At 36.2% G+C, this 24,187-nt stretch overlaps 1 protein-coding gene and 1 long non-coding RNA gene across 2 annotated transcripts; one reads left to right on the top strand and one right to left on the bottom strand.

Moving 5' to 3' along the window:
• Window positions 1–417: 417 nt before the first annotated feature.
• Window positions 418–12,525, top strand: LOC127865130 (uncharacterized). Its single transcript, XR_008042504.1, has 5 exons — window positions 418–1,335; window positions 2,447–2,563; window positions 10,688–10,850; window positions 11,477–11,565; window positions 11,601–12,525. It is a non-coding gene; the product is annotated as an uncharacterized LOC127865130 (long non-coding RNA).
• On the bottom strand, window positions 2,130–5,548 carry LOC127865099 (uncharacterized). Its single transcript, XM_052404996.1, has 2 exons — window positions 5,036–5,548; window positions 2,130–3,236 (listed from the first exon to the last, which is right to left on the bottom strand). The coding sequence occupies exons 1-2, from the start codon at window positions 5,424–5,426 to the stop codon at window positions 2,401–2,403; spliced, it is 1,227 nt and encodes a 408-aa protein (XP_052260956.1). The 5' UTR covers window positions 5,427–5,548; the 3' UTR covers window positions 2,130–2,400.
• Window positions 12,526–24,187: the final 11,662 nt, after the last annotated feature.

Here is a 24,187-nt window from a genome sequence, read left to right as displayed (position 1 = left end):
AAAACGTTAGAAAAACGTTTCCCCCCAAAAAATTGTAAGAATTACCATATGCTAAATTAAATAGATATTTCGTCTGATTTTTGATCAGGTAAGGCTTCAGAAAGGTTAACCGACCGATGTGGATTTTCAAAATGTGGTATATACCTTAAGCATAGGTGCAAGCACCTATGCTAATAACACTATCGCATCCACACCACTTATAATTATAATCAAATTATTATAGGTTTTTTTATTTTTGAAATATCTGTTAGATAAGTACTTTCTGTGTAATTAGCGATTTCCGCCATCAACATCGCAATCAATTTTCTGGGAGCCGCCATCTTGAAACGTTCGCGCCGAACTTATCGTTCAATAAGACAGAATCGCAAACGAACCATCATTGGCGAACGTTCGCTGTAACTGAACGCACTACCGGTGTGACCCAAATTCGACGATGTAACAGTTACATGAAGCAATATATAGCAAATAATGAAAGAAATAATGAAATGTTTAATAGCACAAAATAATATTTTAAACTCGGCTGTATTACTTTGAAATGATTCCAAGACAATAATCATCCATTTAATCAATACAAATAGAACATCGTCGAATTTAGGTGTCGTCGAATTTGGGTTGCGGTAGGATACTTTAACGATATGTCAATACTATACAAACTGTACGCTGAAGTTCCTTTAGCTAGGGAAAAATAGGGTAAAATTAAAACTTGCACAAGTTCATTATTTAATTGAATATCACAATGAAAGTATAGACAGACATAAAATCCAATCTGCACTTTAAAATTGTCTTATTTCTAATTTATTTCGGCCGACGAAGGCACATGCGATTTTAGGGTGGTCAACATTCAATGGGGCTTGATCATACGAACCACAAATGACCTCATCGTACAGGCCCGCGAGAGTTTAGCTAAAGAAACTTCAGCGTACAGTTTATATAGTATTGACAGACCTGTACGCTGAAGCTAACCCCGTATCGAAAGTCAACCAGAGTCGTAACATATTTATGTCACGCTATAAATCAAAGAAAGCTCATTTTCTTGGATACATTTCTACATATATTAGTGAATGAATATAAATTACTGCATCGAGGAATGTTTTAAGGTTCAGATGTTTCAAATGCATCTTACATTAGATGAAAATAACTCTCATCAGTCTGAAATTCACAATTTTGACGCCATTGTTGCTTTGTCACGTGACGAGTTTTCATTTGGATACTTTCGGATAAACCGTGACATTTTATGCTGAAATTGTAAACATTACTTTCGTTTTCTGAAATCTATTATTTGTGATTAACAACTTACGTCTGGTGGATTATAAGACTGATTTCAGTGTGAATCAGGTAGTTTTATATAATATTTACTTTGACTTTGTATTGACACTACAATTTGTTTACAAAATAAGCCAGAATAATTAAAATACCGGGAAATGTCATTCTGAATTTGAAAACACTTGAGCACATGGTTTGTTACTAAAAATAGAAATAACGTCATATGACCATGAAATCTCGGGAGATTCGCATTTCAAGAAAGTCTGTCACATCGCTGTTTTTCTCGATATGTATGAGCAGAATAGATACATTTTAAATGTTTAAGATAGTTTTTTGTGAAAGAATATATCAGTTAAATGTGAAAAATGTCAATCTTTCCAATCAAGTGGTTGATTTGGGCCAACAACTGCATTTAAAAGCTGTTTTGGACCGGTCTTTGTTAACTGTCAACTTTTCGGGAATTTCTGGTTGACTTTCCTAAAAAGTAATGGGGTTGGTCCATAACTATAAAGTCGCGCCAGTCAAAAATCATAAAAAGCGACATTTAAAGTTATGGAAGCCAGAACTAGCGAGAGTTAAAGTTTCTGCACTTTTTGACACCCACGTACCAATCTTTTACGGTTGTAACGCCGTTTCTACACGTCAAAATAAGAAACATTTTGTTGTTTTCGCTCGATCACTTAAATTTCAGACGACGCTCGATGTTACAGTATATACAATCGACCCCGTACCCGATACGTACAATCAATCTGATATTGCCTGGATCTCAACATTGTACCACTCTAAAAATGTATGATACAAACTGGTAAATGAGTACCGAATTCAGGATAAGCGTCATATAATGACATAACATAATTTCTATAGGTAACTCCAGAAAAACTCACGCGACAAATACAGTACATTACCACATAGTATTAATTTACCGAGTAAATACATTGGTGGCGTAAAAACCTTACCTATATACATAAGGCACATGAAATATGGGCATTCATCGTAAAAAAGAACGTACGATCTAATTCAAAGTTTTGGTGACAACTTATACAATTAAGTGCATTTACCTAAATTTTTATGAGATTATGAACAGCGTTCACCGTAGATATTATTTTAAGTTTTAAAAGAGTTCAAAACACGACAATATCAATAAAATTTGTATATGCTCATGAGATCGCGTTTTTCTCCACAGAATGACACGACCAATCGCTTTGTTTTGCTTGTATACGCAATAGCCAGAGGTTTCCGGCGGTCCATTTTGTCCCAGGAAAGAACCGTCTCCAGACCACGTCCGTCCGTATGAACACGGGTAATGCCATTATCCTGCCACTGACATGCGTAAACCTGACCAGGAACCGTCACCTCAACTCCTTTGTAGTAGCTTCCCTTGTCTGCATCTTTGCATTGCATTATCACTTTACCTGTCATATCCAGGACCAAAACTCCATTTAGGTAATCCGACACATACATCACTTCCGCTTTAGGATCAATGGAAATATACAGCGGGTACCTGAATATGCTTTTTGATAGCCTTATTTTCTTGCGTAATTCACCGTCCGGGTTGATGATTTGAATTTCGCGCTCCGCAGACCAACCGGAAGTGACGTATAAATCAGGCATATGATAAGTTATTCCGTAGCATTCGATATCTAGAAGAAGTCCCCGAAGCTTCACAATTTCTTTCGGTCCGATTCGCAGCATTTGTATTAGCTTTTCTGCAGGAAGAGTAGCCGCAACCTCGTGATGGGAAATCGTGGTGACGTCACGAGGTGACGTAGCGGTGATAATACTGCACACAGGTTTAAAGTCTGGACCAAACAATTTAACGCATTTGTTCGTGTCGTCAGCTAGCACAAGCCTGCCGTCGTATAAAAACGTGGCTCCGGTGATGAAACATGTCTTCTTGTCGGATTTCATTTTCACGTTTATGTCGGCAGTGAAATTGGGCTTTCGGTTTTCACTAGTACTGCGTCTCGAGGAAGCTGAAAATATTTGTCAAGTCATATAGATCAAAATATCAAATGCGAAGCTGTTGTCAAATACTGTGCTATCCTTTGTTGAAAGCTATATCAGGCGGCCCATACAAAAATTCAACGAAAAATGAATTTGTAAACACTTAATATATTTTCCAGTGTGCTATATTTTTTAATGGCTGAAGCAAACGTGTTTTCTAATTAACGCATACTGAATGAATTTCAAAACAGTATCTCTGATGTTTAGGAGACTTGTTTAAGTGACATGCTTCCGTTGGAAATGGATAATATTGGAGAGAAAATTGCTGTAGTCCATTCGTTGTCACTCCGAACGAAAACTGCACATAACGGAATGAAAAAGAAAGAGTTATCGTAAAATCAATTCTTTTGCATCTTGTTCTTTGCTTTCTTTTCCGGATGAAAAAAAATGTGTACGTGCAAAAAATCACTTGTAGCAATACATTGATGGATAAAGGGCTGTATCAGCTATACAACACAGTATTTTTCCGTTGTGTTCGCAAGACTTAATCATACCAACTACAGACGGTATATGGCTTCATACCTTGAAGTCGACACTGACTAGCTTGGATGCATGTGTTACCATGAAAAATGTACAAAAGTTCACCTTATTATATCTCAAATACGCACCAGTGCTAATGGGTTTCAACGAGCGGCTTCTGTGCTGGCTGACGTTTAAATACAAACTAATCCCATGCCTTAAGTCCTAACGGGATGTACAGATCATAATGAAATATATGAGTCGCGCTTTGACAAAACGATGTTAAATGCATGTGCGTAGTGTCGTCCAAGATAAGCCTATACAGTCCGCGCAGGTTAATCAGGGACGACACTCTCCGCCTGAACTGGAGTTTCGTTAAGGACTGAGCAGGCTAATCTGGGACGACACTTTATGCACATGCACATCCCTTTTCACAGAGCGAGGCTCATATATATGCAACGCAGATGAATCCACAAAACAATACAGCTAGCTGGTACATTTTCATTATTTTTGCACGTTGTTTGCACAATGCAGCATACGTTTCAAACAGTGTTGAATTGCAACACGTGCATTCAATATTATTTTCAAACGTTGTACAAATGTAAGTAAAAAAAAATAGTCGCAGACTCAACATGGTGGTATATTTACGAAAAGTAAAATACATATTGTAGCTTTAAAAATAAGAAACTATTTTTCAGTGACAATGGTTCAATGTTTAAAGGGGCCTTTTCACAGTTTTTGGCATATTTTGAAGTTTGTCATTAAATGCTTTATATTGATAAATGTATACATTGGATCTTAAAAGCTCAAGTAAAAAATCAAGAATAAAATTAAAACAAGGAAAAAAAGTAGCCGGTACCAGCGCTCGAACCAGTGACCCCCGGAGTCCTGGAGTTAGTCTAAGGTAAAAGCGCATTAGCACTCTCGGCTATTTCAACGAGTATACACAGAATAAATATTGTATACCTTATATAAGCAATCTTCGTAGTTTCGTAAATTTCAACGACAACAACAGAACTCTCCAAATTATTCAATCGTTTCGCGTTGCAACGAGTTATTATTTTTAGGTTTTCAAATCGTCATAAGATACATATAATGGCTATATTGGACTATGGTAAATGTTCAGTTATACTGTTTCCTCACAAATATCATAACTAAAACGAAAATTTCCGAATCTGAAACAACTTTTTTCAATTTTGTCAATTTACCAAACCGTGAAAAGATCCTTTTAATAAATGAATGAATTAATGAATGTTAGATTGGGAGATAAAAGTAAGTGCTGAGAATGTGCATTAATTATTTAACTGACCTATTGATGGAGAGTTATCTTTTCTCACTGCAGAATATTTTTCCACCAGGACCTCACCGAGTGCTTCAAGACCACCAAGATACTTTTCTATGTTTAAATCCGGAACAAATCGCAGACCTTCTTTTTCTGATGGTTCTATTTTAGACAGTACCTCAGAATACTTGTTTACAACGTTTTGTACTGTCTTGGCGTTCACAAACATGTCTGCATTTGATTCTTTTAACGTTGTATCAACTTGCTTATACGCCTCGTCCAAAATGGTTATCGCTGTTTTGCACGTTTTGATCTGACCATTCACAGTATCTGTGCGCTCTTTGCAGAATTCATCCTTCCGTCTAATCGCCTCTCGCTCAAGCTTATTTAAAATCCCATCTATGGTTTTCCTATACATGTTTACATTAATAACCAAAGCTTCTGTTTGCTGTTCCACAGATTTAATGTAGTCTTGTTTCTCCGCATGCAATGCTTCAAACTTGTTTTGCAATCTCTTTATGGCAGATTCTAAATCTTTACACATTCGGAATACTACATTTCTGTCCGCGATTTCTTTGAGTGACGTCACCTTTATGCACTCTTTGTGTGACGCAAGAACACAAACGTTGCAACAAAGAACTTCATGAGATTCACAATACTTGGTCAACTTGGCGCCATGTTCTTGGCAAGTCTTTCGCGTCTTGCCTGTGGGTTTTTTGGTTTCATTTTCCTCAATGAGTGTAATGAGTGTATGTTTCTTCGTCGGTGAAGCTTTCAGATGCAGTTTAGCACAGTACATACAGAAGTGTCCGCCACAATCCTTGCAATATTTTAAGGCAGCGGAGTTCTTGCCTGAAAATCTGCATGGGTCACACGTGACCGTTATTTCATCATTACTATACTTACTAGTAAAAGCTCGTGATGATGTAACACTCATTGCTTTTTTTATATTTTCGAAGATGAGGTATTCGTTTAAATGTAATCAATATGAGTATGTTGCTGTTTTCAATCTAGAGGTGAATGGTTGCCATTGATTTAGATCAAATTTTTACAAAATTGTCTAGGTTTTAATAAGAATTAAAATATTTTTTCTTTTTTATCATAACCTTTCTTGCAATGCAGTTCTGATTTATATCCGCTCAATATATTGCTATGTACAATGATTAGAACACTCATTACTCGAATGATAAATTACAACATTTAAATTGTTTCATTTGCTTATATCGACCGAATACACATGCCTAACACACGTAGCATATCCAATACGCTTAACAATGCCCTTGATAGCAAGGTTTGTGTAAAGGTTTTGTCTCGAGGCACTGGTCTGTAAACGTTTTCACTGGTTCATATCTTAATTTTACGTGTATCAAATATCTTTTGAACAATAGATAGTTAGTGCTCGGGTCCCACTAAAATACAATTTCTCAAGATTTCGGAAAAAGAAAATTGATTGCATGATTTTCGCCATTCTTCTGGTTGTTCTCCACATTATTCTAATTGTTCATCTTTATTTCTCATTGGATGAATGAATTTAATAAAGATTTGAATTGCGTACTTATGCATACTAGCTTTACCTGTATTTCTTTACGCTATGGTTAAATAACGATAACTCGATAACGGTATCCATAATTATTATTATCTGTACTGTAAATGACTCCATCATATACCAACGTCTCATGTTCGTCAGTGATAATAATAGCAAGGGAACGCGAACATTATTGTATACTACTAAAATGTGTTCAGATCTAGATATGTTAAACAATATGAGTCGCATTCTGAGAAAACTGGGCTTAATGCATGTGCGTAAAGTGTCGTCCCAGATTAGCCTGTGCAGTCCGCACAGGCTAATCAGGGACGACACTTTCCGCTTATGTGGTATTGTTTGTTTCAAAGAAGTCCCTCCATACCGAAAATCACGTTTATGCGAAAAGTGTCGTCCCTGATTAGCATGTGCGGACTGCACAGGCTAATCTGGGATGACACTTTATGCACATGTATTAAGCCCAGTTTTCTCAGAACAAGGTTCATATAATAATTTATCTATATTATTCACATCATTCCTATTGACACATAGTAACCATACAAGTAACATATGAATAATTCTGCATTGCGTATGCACTTTTACCTAGCAACTGACGTAGGTATCTAAGTGCGTGTAAGTGAATTTACCACTAAATGTAAAAACATACAATTTATATACATTCATGGGTTAATTCAAATGAGGTGATTGTGAATTGCAACTATTAGGCATATCAATGTTACCTATCTAGCATGTAAGGTTCTTTATGCTATAGTCTAAGTATATTGAAAATATAGTAGTCTGAAATTATTTCCACTTAGGGAAGAAATCAGGGTGATTGTATCATATTATAACACCTAAACCCGCATTTTTTTGTATATATTGTACTTTGCGAAATACATTTTGCTTGATTTAATTTTATGGGTTTATTTGGTTCTATGAACAAACAAGACAAATATATGACAACCCTCACTTATTTCTTTTTGGCGAAATTCGTTTTATTAGCTCGACTTGTTGAAGAAAAATGAGAGCTATACTAATCGCCCCGGCGTCGGCGTTGGTTAACGTTTTTTATTAAGTCAAAGATAATTAACTCAAACTTGGAATACTTCTTTATGACAAATGATAATTGTGTAGGTCAAGGTGCACAACTCTGTCAGCATTATTTTTTAGAGTTATGCCCCTTTTTATACTTAGAAAATTTAAAATTTGGTTAAGTTCTGTGTTTAGGTCCACTTTATTCCTAAAGTATCAAAGCTATTGCTTTCATACTTGCAACACTTACTAACTATCATAAGGCGACTATGCAGGCAAAGTTATGTAACTCTGACTGGCATTTTCACAGAATTATGGGCCGTTTTATACTTAGAAAATTGAAAATTTGGTTAAGTTTTGTGTTTTTGTCTATTTAACTCCTAAATCATCATAGCTATTGCTTTCAGACTTGGAACACTCGCTTATTATCAAAAGGGGACAAATTGCATAACTGTGGTTGGCATTTTGACGGAATTATGGCCCTTTTTTGACTTCGTAACTTTGAATATTTTGTTCATTTTTTTTGTTTAGATGCACCTTACTTCTAAAGTATCAAGGCTATTGCTTTCAAACTTCAAATACTTTCTAAGTATCATGAGGGTACTGTAGCTGGCAAGTTGAATTTGACCGTGACCTTGACTGACCTTGAATCTTAAGGTCAAATAAACAAATTTTGCTTAAATTGCCATAACTTCTTTATATAGGATCAAATTTGATTCATACGTTGACAAAACAACACTTACCTGACATACCACAATGGACTCCACCCAAACCATCCCCAAGTCACACCCCAGACCCCCCCCCCCCCCAAAAAAAAAGTAATTAATAATTAATAAATAATAATAAATAAATAAATAAATAAAATAAATAAAAATAAAATTAAAAATATTTGTTTTCCCTCTTACCCCCCCCCCCCCACACACACAGACAGATTTTTTTTAAACCTTGTAAAAACACACACATATTTATTTTTATAATTTTATTTTTGAAACACCGTCCAACCATCCCACCCAAGTTATTGCTATAAAACTTGAAATATAATCTTATTAGTTTGTTTTATGTCTTTACAAATGTTCAATAGATTGTGGAAAATATACCTGATATCAGAATCGTTTATAATGTACCACTTCTTTAAAACATATGCGATCAATATGTTTCAATTATGGTCCTCTTCCAGTTAGAATATGACTATATTACCTTTACATTATTGAATATGAACAATGGCTTACGTTATACTGTCAAGCACTCGAAAAGTCGAGTACGCTGCCTTCTGACACCTCTTGTTACACTTTATATTTGCAAAGTAAAACACAAAGACACAAAGCACGTCTGTAGTAATTTGCACTCGCATGTCTATAATAATTAAATTCTTTTGTGCCTATTTCCACAATCTTGATTGGTTAATACTGAATAATGAATACTATCCACCTTAAATAAATGATGATAAGTCCGAACAACTGATTGATTTTACTGTGTTATGTAGACGTCTCAAAACCATTATTCTTTTCGATTGTATCCACATGCTATGGAAAAGTGCTATTTCTTAATTTAATGTGTACACATCAGAAACGCTTTTTACTGTGTTATGTAGACGTCTCAAACCATAATTCATTTCGTTTGTATCCAATGATATTGAACAGTGCTATTTCTGAATTTAATGTGTACAAACAAGAATCGCTAATTGTCTTTCCTTGTAATGTACATGCACACGCATATGTAATACGAAACTGACCAATCTTGTTTGCCACTCTTTACAGAAAACATGAAATACACAGTAATTATTGTATTAATTAACGAAAACGTTATAAATGACAACACGTCAACACATTTTCTTATTTTTCTCCACGTTCCCTTGTTTTCCACGCCAGTGTTTTGAGGGTTGTTTTTTTTTCAGATTCTGGTTCATTTGCTTTTTCGGCGACATATATTACATCTGATTTATTACCAATCCGGTTTCTCTGTCGTTTACATTGCTGCCGACGACAGAACAAATGTTCGAGCAACACTTCAACCCATTTTGGGGGCGGTTAAGTTTCATTCTTGAAATACACATTCAGATTCAAAATCGTGCATATCATTATGCACGTGCTAGAAACCAAGATGGCCACCAGATCGGCAAAGAGTCCGACGTCTAAGAAAGTTATCCGACACTATAGTCAGAAACAATCCTAACGCAAGCGTCACGGCGTATCCAACGCGCTCTCCGGACTCCACTGGCAATAGGAAAACCAAAATATTCATGTAAGACACAACAATTATTGGTAGGATGGTGTTGAAAAACGCAAATTGTTGTTTTCTAGTTATCTTGAACTGCGCATAAAGAATGTTTTTGAAAGTGATGTTGAGAGCAGCTTCTTTCAGTGTCCACGACCCATGAGGCAAAGATTTGGAGTGTTCACCGTCCGATGTTGCAACAATAGGTCTAAGCTCATTAGGAGTGTAAGCCGGCGTAGAGAAAAATATGCTACATATCTGAAACAAAGACATATTTTGAATAGAGATATGCAGTGCTAATACCAATTACAACTACAAGGGAGGTGGTCCTTGGTGTGTCGTTTACGTTGGTGTGCTTGTTGTGTTTATATTTTAGCTATAAGGGTTGATTGGGTTTCAGTAGCTTGGTCGGGCCGGAGCTTTCACCGACTGTTTGAACAAAAGTAGCGTAATAATACTTTTTTTTCAAATTGCTTTAAAGTGCACAAACATTTGTTTTAAAACATCACGGGCATAGACTCAAATTAAATGTGAAATAAACAACATTAATAGTATTCAATTTAAAACCATAAATTTAAAAAACTGAAAAAAAGGCTTCGTACAAAACATCCGACTTCAGTTAGTTATTCTTAAAACCGACTAAAGAATTTCGAGAAATCGTGACCTGGTGATGGAAATAGCTATAGATCAAAGATTTCTTTTGTTGTTTTGGTATTTTATTATTATTATTTAGGGTGGTGTAGACTTAATCCGGTCCCATTATGAAACAGTAAACTCTCAACGCATTTGTATGCCTTTCCTTTATTTTATGACGTACAAGCATAGTATCAAATATTAAAATGACTTCTTAAAATGGAACAAAAGTGATATATTTATCTACATGAAAGAATATTCAATTCACCCAAATTCAGGTACCCTAATTCAGAAAACATGGTTCTGGCAGTGAGATTTCGGCAAAAGCAAAAATGTTGCAGACACACAGGGACACAGAGAAACACAAAAGGCTTTAGTGCGTTTAAACAAGACGAGGCAACAACTTTCAGAACTATCCACTACTTTAGATGAACAACGGAGGTATACATTGATTAAAGGTCATGTTAATGTCTAGCTGTGATGCTGGTGGTTGCGATTCTCGATGGTAGACTTGCTCTGTGAAAATGGGTTATAATGCATGTGCGGAAAGTGTCGTCCCAGATTAGCCTGTGCAGTTCGCACATGCTTTAAATACGCTTTTTTTTGCTACAAATAGATATTCGTCAAACGACTACTATGATAAAAACGGACTGCACACGCTATTATGAGACGACATCTTTTCGCAGATGTATTTAAGCCCGCTTTTCTCAGAACGCGATTCCTATGTTTGTAGTTGCGATGGTTACTGTGGTGGTGGCTATGGTGTCATAGTTGTACAATCAAGGTATATTTGTGGTGAAGATATCGTTGATGCTTGTGGTGGTTATAAAGATAGAGTTGTAATGAATATTAATGGATTTTGTATTGCTTGAAGTGGTGCCCGTGTTTGATGTTATAAGTGTTTTAGTCGAAGTTAAGATCCTTTGTTAACGTATCAGCAAACATTTGAAAAAATCGCCTTTTTATTCGTTAACATCCCAATATTACTATCAATTTTCAAACGAACAACCTTTAAATGTAGTACAAGGACTATATCCATTTAATGAATGTTGCGTTCAACATTGTAGTGATTTAGATCTACCTGCGAGTCGAACGGGTAAAATGTCACGTCGTACTGACAAGTTGAGTGAAAGACCGACGCAAGCTGGACTGACAGGTTGAGTGAAAGACCGACGCAAGCTGGACTGACAGGTTGAGTGAAAGACCGACGCAAGCTGCACAATCACTTTCCCGTGATGCGAAACGCGTGCTGCCATCCATGCGTCGTCCACTATACTGAAACCTTCTGAAAACTGATTAAGAAGAACGAGGCTGGGATACCATATGTCTCTTATTGGGAAAACCAGGCTCTGTTCCCCTGTCGCCTGTGGGTTCCACTTGCAGATCTTATCTGTCCACGCCAATGTCATGTTGCCAACAACTGAAAACTTGTCATCCACCTCGCTTACGTCCTGAAAATTTAAAGTATGTTTTGAGTTATAATTCATACTGTTATTATGTCCAATAAAATACTGAAATAGTATTATGAATTATACAAAAGAAAGGCATTGGGCACAATAAATAAGAGTTTTAATATCTCAAGCATATATGGAGTTTACAGTCGAATAATATTCTACTGCTAAGGCTAACACTTGATTGGTGAGAATACCGAGAAACTCAGCCTCGGCTAACACTTGATTGGTGAGAATACCGAGAAACTCAGCCTCGGCTAACACTTGATTGGTGAGAATACCGAGAAAATCGGCCTCGGCTAACACTTGATTGGTGAGAATACCGAGAAACTCAGCCTCGGCTAACAATTGATTGGTGAGAATACCGAGAAACTCAGCCTCGGACAAATCTTCTGATGGAAGTTAAAATGGATATGACATATGCGTTTAAAATATGGGTTACTTTAAGGAAAATGTATGTACTCGTATTTAAATTCTCTGTTGAGTATCGAATTGTTCTTATTTAAATAAATAACATGTAACTCTATGTAGTATAATACTTAAATGACCCATTAATTCTTAATTGTTAATGTCCGCGTATTTAATTATTATATTTTTTAGTATATCTCTGTGTAACAAACTCTACCAGACTTATATGCACAGCAAAACTGGCATTGTTTGTCCATGTATTTTGTAAAACTAAATGATCGGATTAAACATGACAGCACTGCCTTTTTACTATTTATGCACGGCAGTTTAGCTTTGTAAATTTTTTGTCTGTCGGGCAGTTCATCATCTCAATACAATATGAATACTAAAAATGTTTGTCGTCAACACGCGGTGCTAAGAATTTTAAGAAAAGTACGCTATTTTGTCTGATGTGAAAAATTTCGTTTCGCAAACAACATACACGACCCCTTTTTCGATTGTATTATGTGGTTTGCACTTTAAATGTCTTTAAAAGAGGATATCGTGTTCTAAACATTCACAGATAATATGCATTCCGAGCATTCCTGTTATTAACACGACATTCATAAACACTACATAGATCTGGTGTAAAAAAAAAGAACAGCGTTCTAGCGCAATGCCTGAAATTGTGTGTTACGTTTCGCATTTCGCTGCTACGATTTGCAATTTAAGAAACTTAATTTTGATACTATCGAGCGCTGTATGCTTTGGTCCGTTTTCACCAACTGATTCTTACACTTGAGTCTTAAAATAAAGATATTTTAAAACCCGCAATATGCTAAGGTACTTGAAAGTTATGTTAACCATGGCTGTTTACACCTAAAATTATTTTCATTTAGAAATAAGTGTTAATGATTTAATCACCATTGTAAGAATGTATATAGTCAAACACTTAACACATTTTTTTGGTTTTAAGTCTACTCTTTTCTCGTAAGTCTAACAATGGATTGTTGAATACAGGCCGTTTTGCCTTCCGGCTAGGTATAGCTTTTTTCCGCTTGAGACATGAGCGCTTTTAATATATAGAAGGGATCATCTTTATGGAGGACCCACCGTGAATAACCGATGGATTAGTTTCCACGGTTGGCGCCCAAGAATGAAAGTCCCATCCTACAACAGGCAACGACAAGCCGTTCTTACCCGTACAGATATTATTTCAAAACTCGCCCATACTTCAATGCAGTGCGACTGGTTAAGTATTGGTCGTAACGTTGGGTTGTAGCTGGAAAGTAAAGACCTCATCAACGTGTCTGATTCGTTCCATGTTTGACCAAACACAATCGGCAGACAGAACAACGCAATTATCCGTTCAATATGAAAATACGTACACATTTTTATGTCAAACTGGTAAAATTAAAACAGCTCCCAATGTTTCACTAAACTCTGCTTATACGTATGTGTACTTTATTCTTAATGAATGTGAAATCACTTTTTCAGCTTGGAAAACTTATGTAAACGAACACATTGTATAATTTAAAAAGCACAGCCAATAAGTTATTGAAAAACAGACAATAGAAACTCGTTTTTTTAATACATTGATTTCGTACGATTTGTATGAGTCGATGATTTTGAGAGCATGTTCACCTTAATAAACCCTAATGGGTCCCATTGTCTCGCCTACATATATTACTGCACTCGGAAATTTAAATATTTAATAAGACTTTTACCTTCAGTTATTTTGTACAAGATACAAACAAAATTCTCAAATGGGTTCTAAAACACATGATGTGGATCAATTTATCGAGACAATTTGATTACAACTATTGTCCCTTGAGATATTTTAAGTCTGTTTGTGCCCGTTATGAAAAGAACTTGTGATCAATAACCTATTTTAACATCAACGAACCTTTGTTTAATTGAAATGCATTATTCTCTGAAAGCGCGCCAAATTAATTATTAATCATTTATCAAATGAAAATGCGATAGTGTGTGGATGCTTCGAATTGTATTATTCTCTTGAAGATTTCACGATGTGAAGAATATAATGAGCCGCGCCATGACGAAATTGGTCCTATGCAACACGGCCGACATAGATCCATACTAGCCTGGTATGACGACATTGGTTCAATGCAACACGGCCGACATAGATCTATACTAGCCTGGTATGACGACATTGGTTCTATGCAAGACGGCCGACATAGATCTATACTAGCCTGGTATGACGACATTGGTCCTATGTAACACGGCCGGTATAGATCCATACCAGCCTGCGTCATGACGAAATTGGTCCTATTTAACACGGCCGGCGTAGATCCCTACCAGCCTGCGCAATGACGAAATTGGTCCTATGCAACACGGCCGGCGTAGATCCTTACCAGCTTGCGTCATTACGAAGTTGGTCCTATGTTACACGGCCGGCATAGATCCTTACCAGCCTGCGCAATCGCGCCGTCTGGTCAGACGCTACCGTGTTCGCTAATGTGACCAGGAAACTTTGAGCGACGTTTTAGCGGACAGAATAGTTCCCATACTAGACTGAGCGATGACTCCTGAAGGCTGGACAGGAGCGACACTGCATATGACAAGCCATATACAAGCCATTTTGTTCGCATGGCACGGGTCATAGGTCATTTGTGCATGTAAGATAAATTTCGATGCCAAGATCTTTCAAAAATGTTGGTTATTTTCATTTGATTATAATTATATATGCTTGTTTGCTTATTTTTTTTGTTAACACCGAATGAGTAGTTTGACGTATTTAACACATACATTTTAATTCAAATTAAAATCTGTGAATTTTGTCGCAATCACTTATTTTGTCATTTTGATATCTTAATATTATTTCCGATGCTAGTTGTTTCTGTTAGTACCAATCTGTCTAATTGCATGAGGTGAAAATACATTTAGACGTTTAAATCTTCATTGTTTCAACCTTGGATATTTGAATGATATAAATAAGAATGTTCTACTTTCATATTTCATAATTGTTCGACCAAATAAACTATTGAAAGTGTTTCCAAACGGCATTAATATTGGTTATTTACAAAACTTGCTATTTTGTTTTTGAGCAAACCCTTTGATTGAGGATTAATGTAAACGAAGCCTTCGCCAATAATAATTTAATAAATCAGGCGTACTAAGTGTTTATATTTGTCTTGTCTTGAGAAAACTGGACATAATGCATGTGCGTAAAGTGTCGTCCCAGATTAGCCTGTGCAGTCCGCACAGGCTAATCAGGGACGACACTTTACGCCTAAACAAGATTTTCGGTAAGAAGGGACTTCCTTTAAACAAAAAATACCATAACAGCGGAAAGTGTCGTCCCTGATTAGCCTGTGCGGACTACACAGGCTAATCTGGGATTACACTTTACGCACATGCATTAAGCCCAGTTTTCTCAGAACGTGACACATATGAATACTAGACTCGTGACCTATAAAGATTCTCATAAGTCATCCATACGCACATTTGATGTTTGCTTAAAAACTTGGAAATAATTTCCACTGCATTGCATCAAACCTTTTAAGTAAAGCCACTTATTATTATTTTCATGAAATAATAAATGTTGAAATGTAAATTAAATTAGTATGTATTCAGCGTATAACATTAGATATATCATTGCAAAAGCATTGATTAAACAAATGCAGTGTTTGTCATGGATTCCACAGAGGTGCGACCACCACGTTGATACTTTCTTGAAACAATTAATTCACGCTAATATATCAATTAGCGTGTGACTATACGCGACTATAGTGCCATGGAAACGGTTTCAGATATGCTGCTTGTTGTGTAATATCGCTAATTGCAGAATGGCTACCTGCGTGTTGGACACTGAACATTTCTAAAGGTATGTAATGAATTACGGTAAATACTCTTACTATTCAGGACACTGTGCTTTTGGACACCTCTTATTTTATATTTGCGTTATTTAGGTACGTATCTATGTTAACCGGTTATAGACCATGGCTTTATCCGATTTTTAGTTGTTTGCGAAGCCAACAGCTAATGTTGTTACTGAAAATTTCAAGTCAGTTCGGCTTATCAACGAAAAGCCTACTACCCGCCACACTGCCGTGTCCGCGCGGGAAAGAGTTGTATAATTTATGCAAGAGGTTTGAGTTCTATTCATTCACAAATGGAAACATTATGTGAATATCGTGTTAAATGGAATAATTTTGAACGGAGCTTATATAGAAAAGAATCAATAAACAATGTTTATATTATACGTGTCGCGGAAGAAATAATTTATGAATGATTAAAATAGTCCACTATCTGCTGCGTCTTAATCACTTAGTACAGGTCATTCATTATCCGAGGCTATTAATAGATTCGGGAAAACAACGCAATAGTATAAGGTTACGCTTGTTTATATTCTCAATTTATAAAACGTTGAGCATGAGCTCAACAATAACTTCAAGGATACGAAAGACAACAACAAAAGTGCTTCATAAACGCTTAAACCGAATATTAAAAAAAACAATTAAATATAACAAGTATGATCTGTTTCGTAATCTCGTTCATGAATCTACAGCGGGGTTAAATTTGATGTTTCTGGGAAACGTTCTTTTGTTCTCAACAGATAGCGGCGATCTTTTGTATTTACGGGTGCTAACAACGCAATAGTAGACGGTTAAGCTTGTTTATATTCACAGTTCTGAATTTATAAAACGCTGAACATTAATTCACCAATTGCTACAGGTATACAATAGACAACCTCAAAAATGCTTTATAATCGCTAAAACCGAATATTAAAAAAACAACTATATACAACATAGAAATATAACATAAATATAATATAGTAGAAGGTTAAGCTTGTTTATATTTTCAGTTCTCAATTTTATAAAACGTTGAACATTAGTTCACCAATAACTGCAGGTATACCATAGACAACCTCAAGAATGCTTTATAATCGCTAAAACCGAATATTAATGGGGCCTTATCACAGATTTTGGCATATGTTGAAGTTTTTCATTAAATGCTTTATATTGATAAATGTAAACATTGGATCTAAAAGCTCTAGTAAAAAAGTAGCCGCAGCAGGGCTCGAACCTGTGACCCCCGGAGTCGTGAAGTAAAAACCAATTTGACCGCTCGGCCATCCTTCCAAATATGTATGAGGGTCGTATTTTATTCTTTATATAAGCAATCTTCGTAGTTTCACAAAATTAAACGACAACAACAGAACTCTCCAAATTATTAAATCGTTTTGCGTTGCAAAAATAATTTGATAAATCAGGCGTACTAAGTGTTTATAATTTTCAGGTTTTTAAATCGTCAAAAGATGCATATAATGGCTATATTAGACCATGGTAAATGTTCAGTATTACTGTTTCCTCACAAATTGTATAACTAAAACGAAAATTTGCGAATCTGAAACAACTATTTTCAATTTTGTCAATTTACCTAAACGTGAAAAGATCCCTTTAAAAAACAACTTAACATAACAAAAATATCTTTTAAAAAGGTAGTCGGCGGAAATGCTGAAATTGAAATAAAATTTGCAATTTACGTTTCTAAATAAATAAACAGAAGACAAAAGTTTAACTTTTTTTGCACTTGTAAGTCGCACATATTAACCGCATGAAATGTGTGTTATCATTGTCAAACCACACATTAGTGTAAGCATATAAAACTTATACTACGGGAATGCACATCATATGTTTATAACATGACCTAAGCTCCAGGAGTGAAATAACGTAATGCTAAATTTGGTTTATTACACGGGTGTTATTACACTAATTATATAACTGTGAAATGACGTCAATTTTTGACAAAATGACGTCGTTATTCCAGCGAATTTCGTCAGTTAAACTCGTTTACAATGTGAATAAACGGTGAAAAGAGCATTGAATATGTCACGGTCTCATTATGTATCTCCTGACCAGACTGAGAGATGCACAGGCTGAATGGGCTATATATATGATGGGTGCATATGGAATAAGACTTATTTACGCATGACGAGGGTCATTAAAAATCTAATTGCGAATTGTAAATGGCAAATTTTAGAACAATGCTTTTCGATACAAAAATGAATTCAAAATAGCAGATTTGTAAATAAGGGCAGCATATCCAGGCGTTCAGGAACGATTTCCAGACGTGTTGACCGAGTACGGCAAACATTGTGGTTGGATAATTAATCGATTTTCCTCTTAACTTGACGCTATACTATTTCGGTAATGATTGTTTTCTCATCTTGAAAGCAAAACTGTGTTAATCGATAGTCAATCATATGTTCCCCGGACGATTTAGTGAACGATTAAGTGTCAAAAATCAAAAAATTTGTACAGGGAATTTTCTTCATGAAATTATATTCTTAGTGGGATAGGTATTGGATATTCCAATAATATTGATTTAATATGATGTTGATTGCAAATTGTCTTAATATTCAGTTCTCATTACTATCTTCATCATGCTTTCTATGCTTTCAGAACGTCCAAAAAGGTCCATGTTGTTGTTATTTTGTCTTAAGTGTTCAAAATAATAAACAGGATGATAAAAAGTGCACACAAATCTCGACCCATGCGTTATGACACACTCTTTATAAATTTGAATGGCGTGTGTTCATTTCAAACTTGCGATTAATTTTGAAAAAATAGTTGCGTCTTAAATTATGCAATAGCGAACAACGTCAGTGCCTTCAGCGCTTTGATTGAAATATCTATGCGCGCTTTCTTCTAACAGACCTGTTTTAGTGGTTTGTCTGACAGTGCTATATATGTTTCGATTGTTAATAATATCGTGCATCATCGCGCTCATGCTTAACAAATTTGTCAATATGTTGGAATAACCTTTATTACCTTAACCAAAACTAGTACTTGTCACGGAATTATTGAAAACAAATTACGAATCTATTATTTACATACCATATTTATAACAAGCAGCATCTTTTAAAAAGATATAACGGCGTTGATTGTGGTTGGTGTTGATGAAAAATAAAGAGTTATGACTGCGAGATCAAATATAGCGAATGCCCTTTTCTTCGCAGTTCTAAGCTGCATCACACGCACATCGATTACGGGATGTTACGCAAGATATCACGGTATTTCTCATTATTAGGTATTACCGGGTGATGATCGTATATCGATACGATACAGAACAGAAATCAAGAGATGAATGGAAATGGAAACATATAAGTCAAACGACAAAACAGTTATTATCCGTACATATTTGAAATATTTTACGTGCGTTCTTCGAACAAACCTGTTTGAGTGGATTGTCGGACATTGGTATTTGATACGATTAATAATTGTATCGAGAATCAGCACGCTTATGCTGAATAAATTGGTGGTGACTTAACGAACGGAAATATAGATACATCCAATACTTCCGGTAAATTGTCTGTGTGTCACAAAATATTGGACACTGCATTATGGAAAATGTTTGAGTATCTATATTGTCGGATACAAACACATATTTTAAAGTTTCTGAAACCTTAGAGTAATTACGATAACAACAGATGTAGGAGAAGTTTCACCCTGATGATGGAACGATAATTGATACACACGAAGACATGATTTTTATGCCTTTAAACTTATCCTGCATATGTGGTTGTCAAGAAAACATGATTGGCTGATAAACGTACTCTAACCCACAGTTCACACATAGACGCCGCTTCTACTATGATCAAAGCCTGGTCCGAAAACGTGGCCGATCGTGACAAATCGCAGGAGAAACGTACGTAGTGGAGTCTTTTTATTAAGCGCAGTATGATCGCGGTAGAGTCTTCATGATCGGTGAGCTCTACGCTCTCGCCACGCTTATTTTGAACATGCTCAAAACAAACGTAGCGGGATCGTTGCCAACTATATTCGGTGTATATTTATAGGGCATCGTAGTACAGTCGAAATGAAGACCATAATTTGACAAATTGCTCGATTTAGACTCCGATCGGCCCCGATCAACCTTTTTCAAATCGTGGCCTGATCGGGATGATCGTCGTAAGGTCGCAGCTCTGTGAGATCGGGGGTTTGTAGCAGAACAAGTTTTAATAAAAAAAGCATTAAACTATATTTCTTGCCAAAAATTATGTAAATTTTAAACTTGGTCAAGTGGTATACAAAATAGCTTGATTATAAAATACTGTTGATAATATCTACCTCAAGGTTGAATTTACATCCCGTGAGCGTCAAAATAAGTACCAAGGTAACAGTAAAACAAACATTTTAGATGTGTCTTTCTTTGTGTGTGTGATATTTTTCAGATGATATTTTGAAAGTTCTCCTCTTTTATGTAATTTTTATTTGACATTTGTATGAAGTCTAAATTTGTTAAGAGCTTCGAGCATTTTTTTGCGAAATACAATGAGTCAAGAGACTTTAATACAACTAAGTAGACCAGTTTCGCAATACTACCAGTGTTGCTATTCGAATTTCAGAACGAGGTTGAACGTGTATCATTCTTAGGCGGAGAATATTGTTGCTTATATACCAGTTGATTGTTGTTTTTAGCTCACCAGAGCACAATGTGCTCATGGTGAGCTTTTGTGATCGCCTTTTGTCCGTCGTGCGGCGTCAACATTTGCCTTGTAAACACTCTAGATGCCATATTTATTGTTCAATCATCATGACACTTGGTAAGAAGATTGTTCTCAATGATATCTTGGATGAGATCGAAAATTGTTACGTTTGCTTGAAAAACATGTCTGCCAAGTGACGGGGCATTTTTCCTTACACGGTTATAGTAAAACCTTGTTAACACTATAGAGGCGACATTTATTGTCCAATCTTCATGAAACTTGGTAAGAAGGTTCTTCCCAATAATATGTTGGACGAGTTCGAAAATGATGCCAGTTGGTTGAAAAACATGGCCGACAGGGGGCGGGGCAATTTCCCTTATATGGCTATAGTTAAACCTGGTTAACACTCAAGAGGCCACATTTATTGTCTAATCTTTATGAAATTTAGTCAGAAGAATGATCTCAATGATATCTTGGATGAGTTAGAAAATGGTTTGGTTTGCTGAAAAAACATGGCTGCCAAGGGGCGGGGTATTTTTCTTTATATAGCTATATATGGCTATAGTAAAACCTTGTTAACACTCTAGAGGCCACATTTATTGTCCAATCATCACGGAACATGGTCTGAAAATTTGACGCAATGATATGCTGGACAAGTTCGAAAATGGTTCCGGTTGCTTTAAAAACATGGCCACCAGGGGGCGGGGCATTTTTTCTTACATGGCTATATATGCTTTAGTATAACCTTGTTAACACTCTCAAGGCCACATTTATTGTCCGATCTTCATGAAACTTGGTCATAAGATTTGTCATAATGATATCTTGGATGAGTTTGAAAATGGTTCCGGTTGGTTACAAAACATAGCTGCCATGGGGACGGGGAATTTTTCCTTATATAGCTTAAGTAAAATCTTGTTTACACTCTAGAGGCCACATTTATTGTCCGATCAGCATGTAATTTGGTCAGAAGATTTGTCCCAATAATATTTTGGACATGTTTGAAAATTATTCCGGTTGCTTGAAAAACATGGCCACCAGGGGGCGGGGCATTTTTCCTAATATGGCTATATATGGCTTTTATAAAACCTTGTTCACACTCTAGAGGCCACATTTATTGTTCGATCTCAATAAAACTTTGTCAGGATATTCATCCTAATTATTTCTTGGACGAATTGGAAAATGGTTTGGGTTGGTTGAAAAACATGGCCACCAGGGGGCAGGCATTTTCCTTATATATCTATTGTAAAACCTTGTTTACACTCTAGTTAAATATTCTCGAAGTTAAATGTAGTAATATTTATTTCGCAGAAAATTACTTGAGAGAAGAACAAGAGCTGTCAGAACACAGCGCGCTCGACTATTCGAGTGCTTGACAGTATAACGTACGCTATCATGGGGAAATTGTTCATACTCAATAAGGTCAAGGTAATATATTCATATTCTAAGTAGAAGAGGACCATAATTGAAACATATTGATCGTTAAAGTTTGAAAGAATTTGTACATTATAGAAGATTCTTTTGTAAAGGCATAAAACAAACTTATCCAATTTTATTTCAAATTTGATAGCAATAGCTTGGGTGGGGTGATTGGACGGTCCTTCAAAATATGAAATAAAAAATTATTTGTGTTTTTTTTACCATCTTAAAAAATATATATTCTTTTTGGGTGGGTGGGGGTGGAGTAGGGTTATAATGTGTGGGTGTGGTCATGTATTATATGATCTTTTAAAAATATGAAAAGCAAACAAATTCGTTGAATTGATATCCCCCGCCATTATACTTTTGCATACAAGATATGGCTCCGGACACAGAAAAAAAGCATTTTTTAAAATACAAAGGGCCATAACTCCGTTATTATTCTATTGTGTACAATGCCATTTGACATGCATCATCCTATTATCCATATATATACTCATACCAAGTTAAAATGAAATCTGCTTAAGCGCTTCCAAGATATGACTCCGGACACAAAAGTGCCGGACGGATGGGCGGACAACGCCAAAAATATCCTGCCACCTATGGCGGGGGATAAAAAGGAAACACTTTTTTTTTGGGGGGGGGGGGCGGGGAGGGGGATTCTGGGATGAGGCGTAGGGGATGAATCAATGTATGAACCAAATCTGATCATAAATAAAGGCGTTATAGCAATTTAAGCAAAACATTATTTATTTGACATTGATAGTCAAAGTCATTGGTCATGGTCCAATTCAACTTGCCATGTACATGACCCTCATGATAATAAGAAAGTATTTATAGTTTGAAAGCAATAGCCGTGATACTTAAGAAGAAAAATGGATCTAAAAACAAAATTTACCGAGCACACCGAAATACATTTTTACGAAAACGACGAAACAGCCTGTATTACATTGTTAACACAGGCGGACTTAGACACAATCAGTAAGTTAGTGGCTGGTACTCTACAGGGTGAACTTCAGTCTCTAGTTATCTTACTTGTTGATGGTGTCCTGGGCGGCCTTAACGCAAAATGCACTGAACTCCAGAAGGAGAATTCGTTTCTTAAAGACAGGATGGCGGTACTCGAAGCAAAAGCAGACAAGGCCGAACAATATAGCCGTCAAAACTGCATCCGGTTGTCTGGTATTATCGAAGAGCGCGATGCAAACACTGACAATATTGTACTCGGGATTGCCAAGGATCTCGGCGTCGATCTAAATATAGCGGAGATCGACAGAAGTCACAGACTTAGCAAACCAACAAGCCTGTACTCGGGATTGCCAAGGGTTCCGGCTCCAACAAACCGCGTCCGAGAGACAAATTTGCTACGCTTAGATCGCGCATGAAACTCCTCTCCAAGAAATCCAAGCACAATACCTGTGGCCACCGAGGCAGGTACATAAATGAGGATCTAACTCAGCAAGTTATTTTACGAAGCACGTACGCTCCTTAAAACAAAACATGCGAGCAGTGTGTGGACGTCAGATGGAGCCATCATTATCCGTGGGATGGACTTGTGCGATTTGCAAAACCTTCAACTCTCCACTGGCGCACGCTGATCTTTCGTCGACCAGTATAGCTGTATATTACCTGTATAAAGGGGATTATAGGCATCTTCATCGATATGGACTATTAATTGTTGGCTATGATAGTGAATATATATAAATATTTATATCAAATTGTTGTTAAACATAATAGCTTATTCATTTATCTCGTGAGTCTGACATAACCACCATGTATATTATATGAACTTCTTTATTAACTTCTTCTTTATAAAGCTTTATCTTTTTTCATTTTTCTAACAGTAACATATTCATTCTGTTTTTCTCTACATGGAACCGATAAGTTAACCATACTGAACCCCCGAGAGTTTGCATGAACCTCCTCTTGTCGACTTTGTTTAGCATGACAGCTGCTTATATGTTTATTTTGTTTCTCCTTCGTATATCATGAGTAAAGGCCAGACAAGAGTAGCTGTCATGTCCAACTTACGCATCAATTACTTCTTACAGCTAGCAATCACGTTGTGT

Source organism: Dreissena polymorpha, chromosome 1 (assembly GCF_020536995.1).
Source record: "Dreissena polymorpha isolate Duluth1 chromosome 1, UMN_Dpol_1.0, whole genome shotgun sequence".
NCBI lineage: Eukaryota > Metazoa > Mollusca > Bivalvia > Myida > Dreissenidae > Dreissena > Dreissena polymorpha.
The sequence above is the reverse complement of the archived record's forward strand: the minus strand, read 5'-3'. Positions and strand labels throughout refer to the sequence as shown.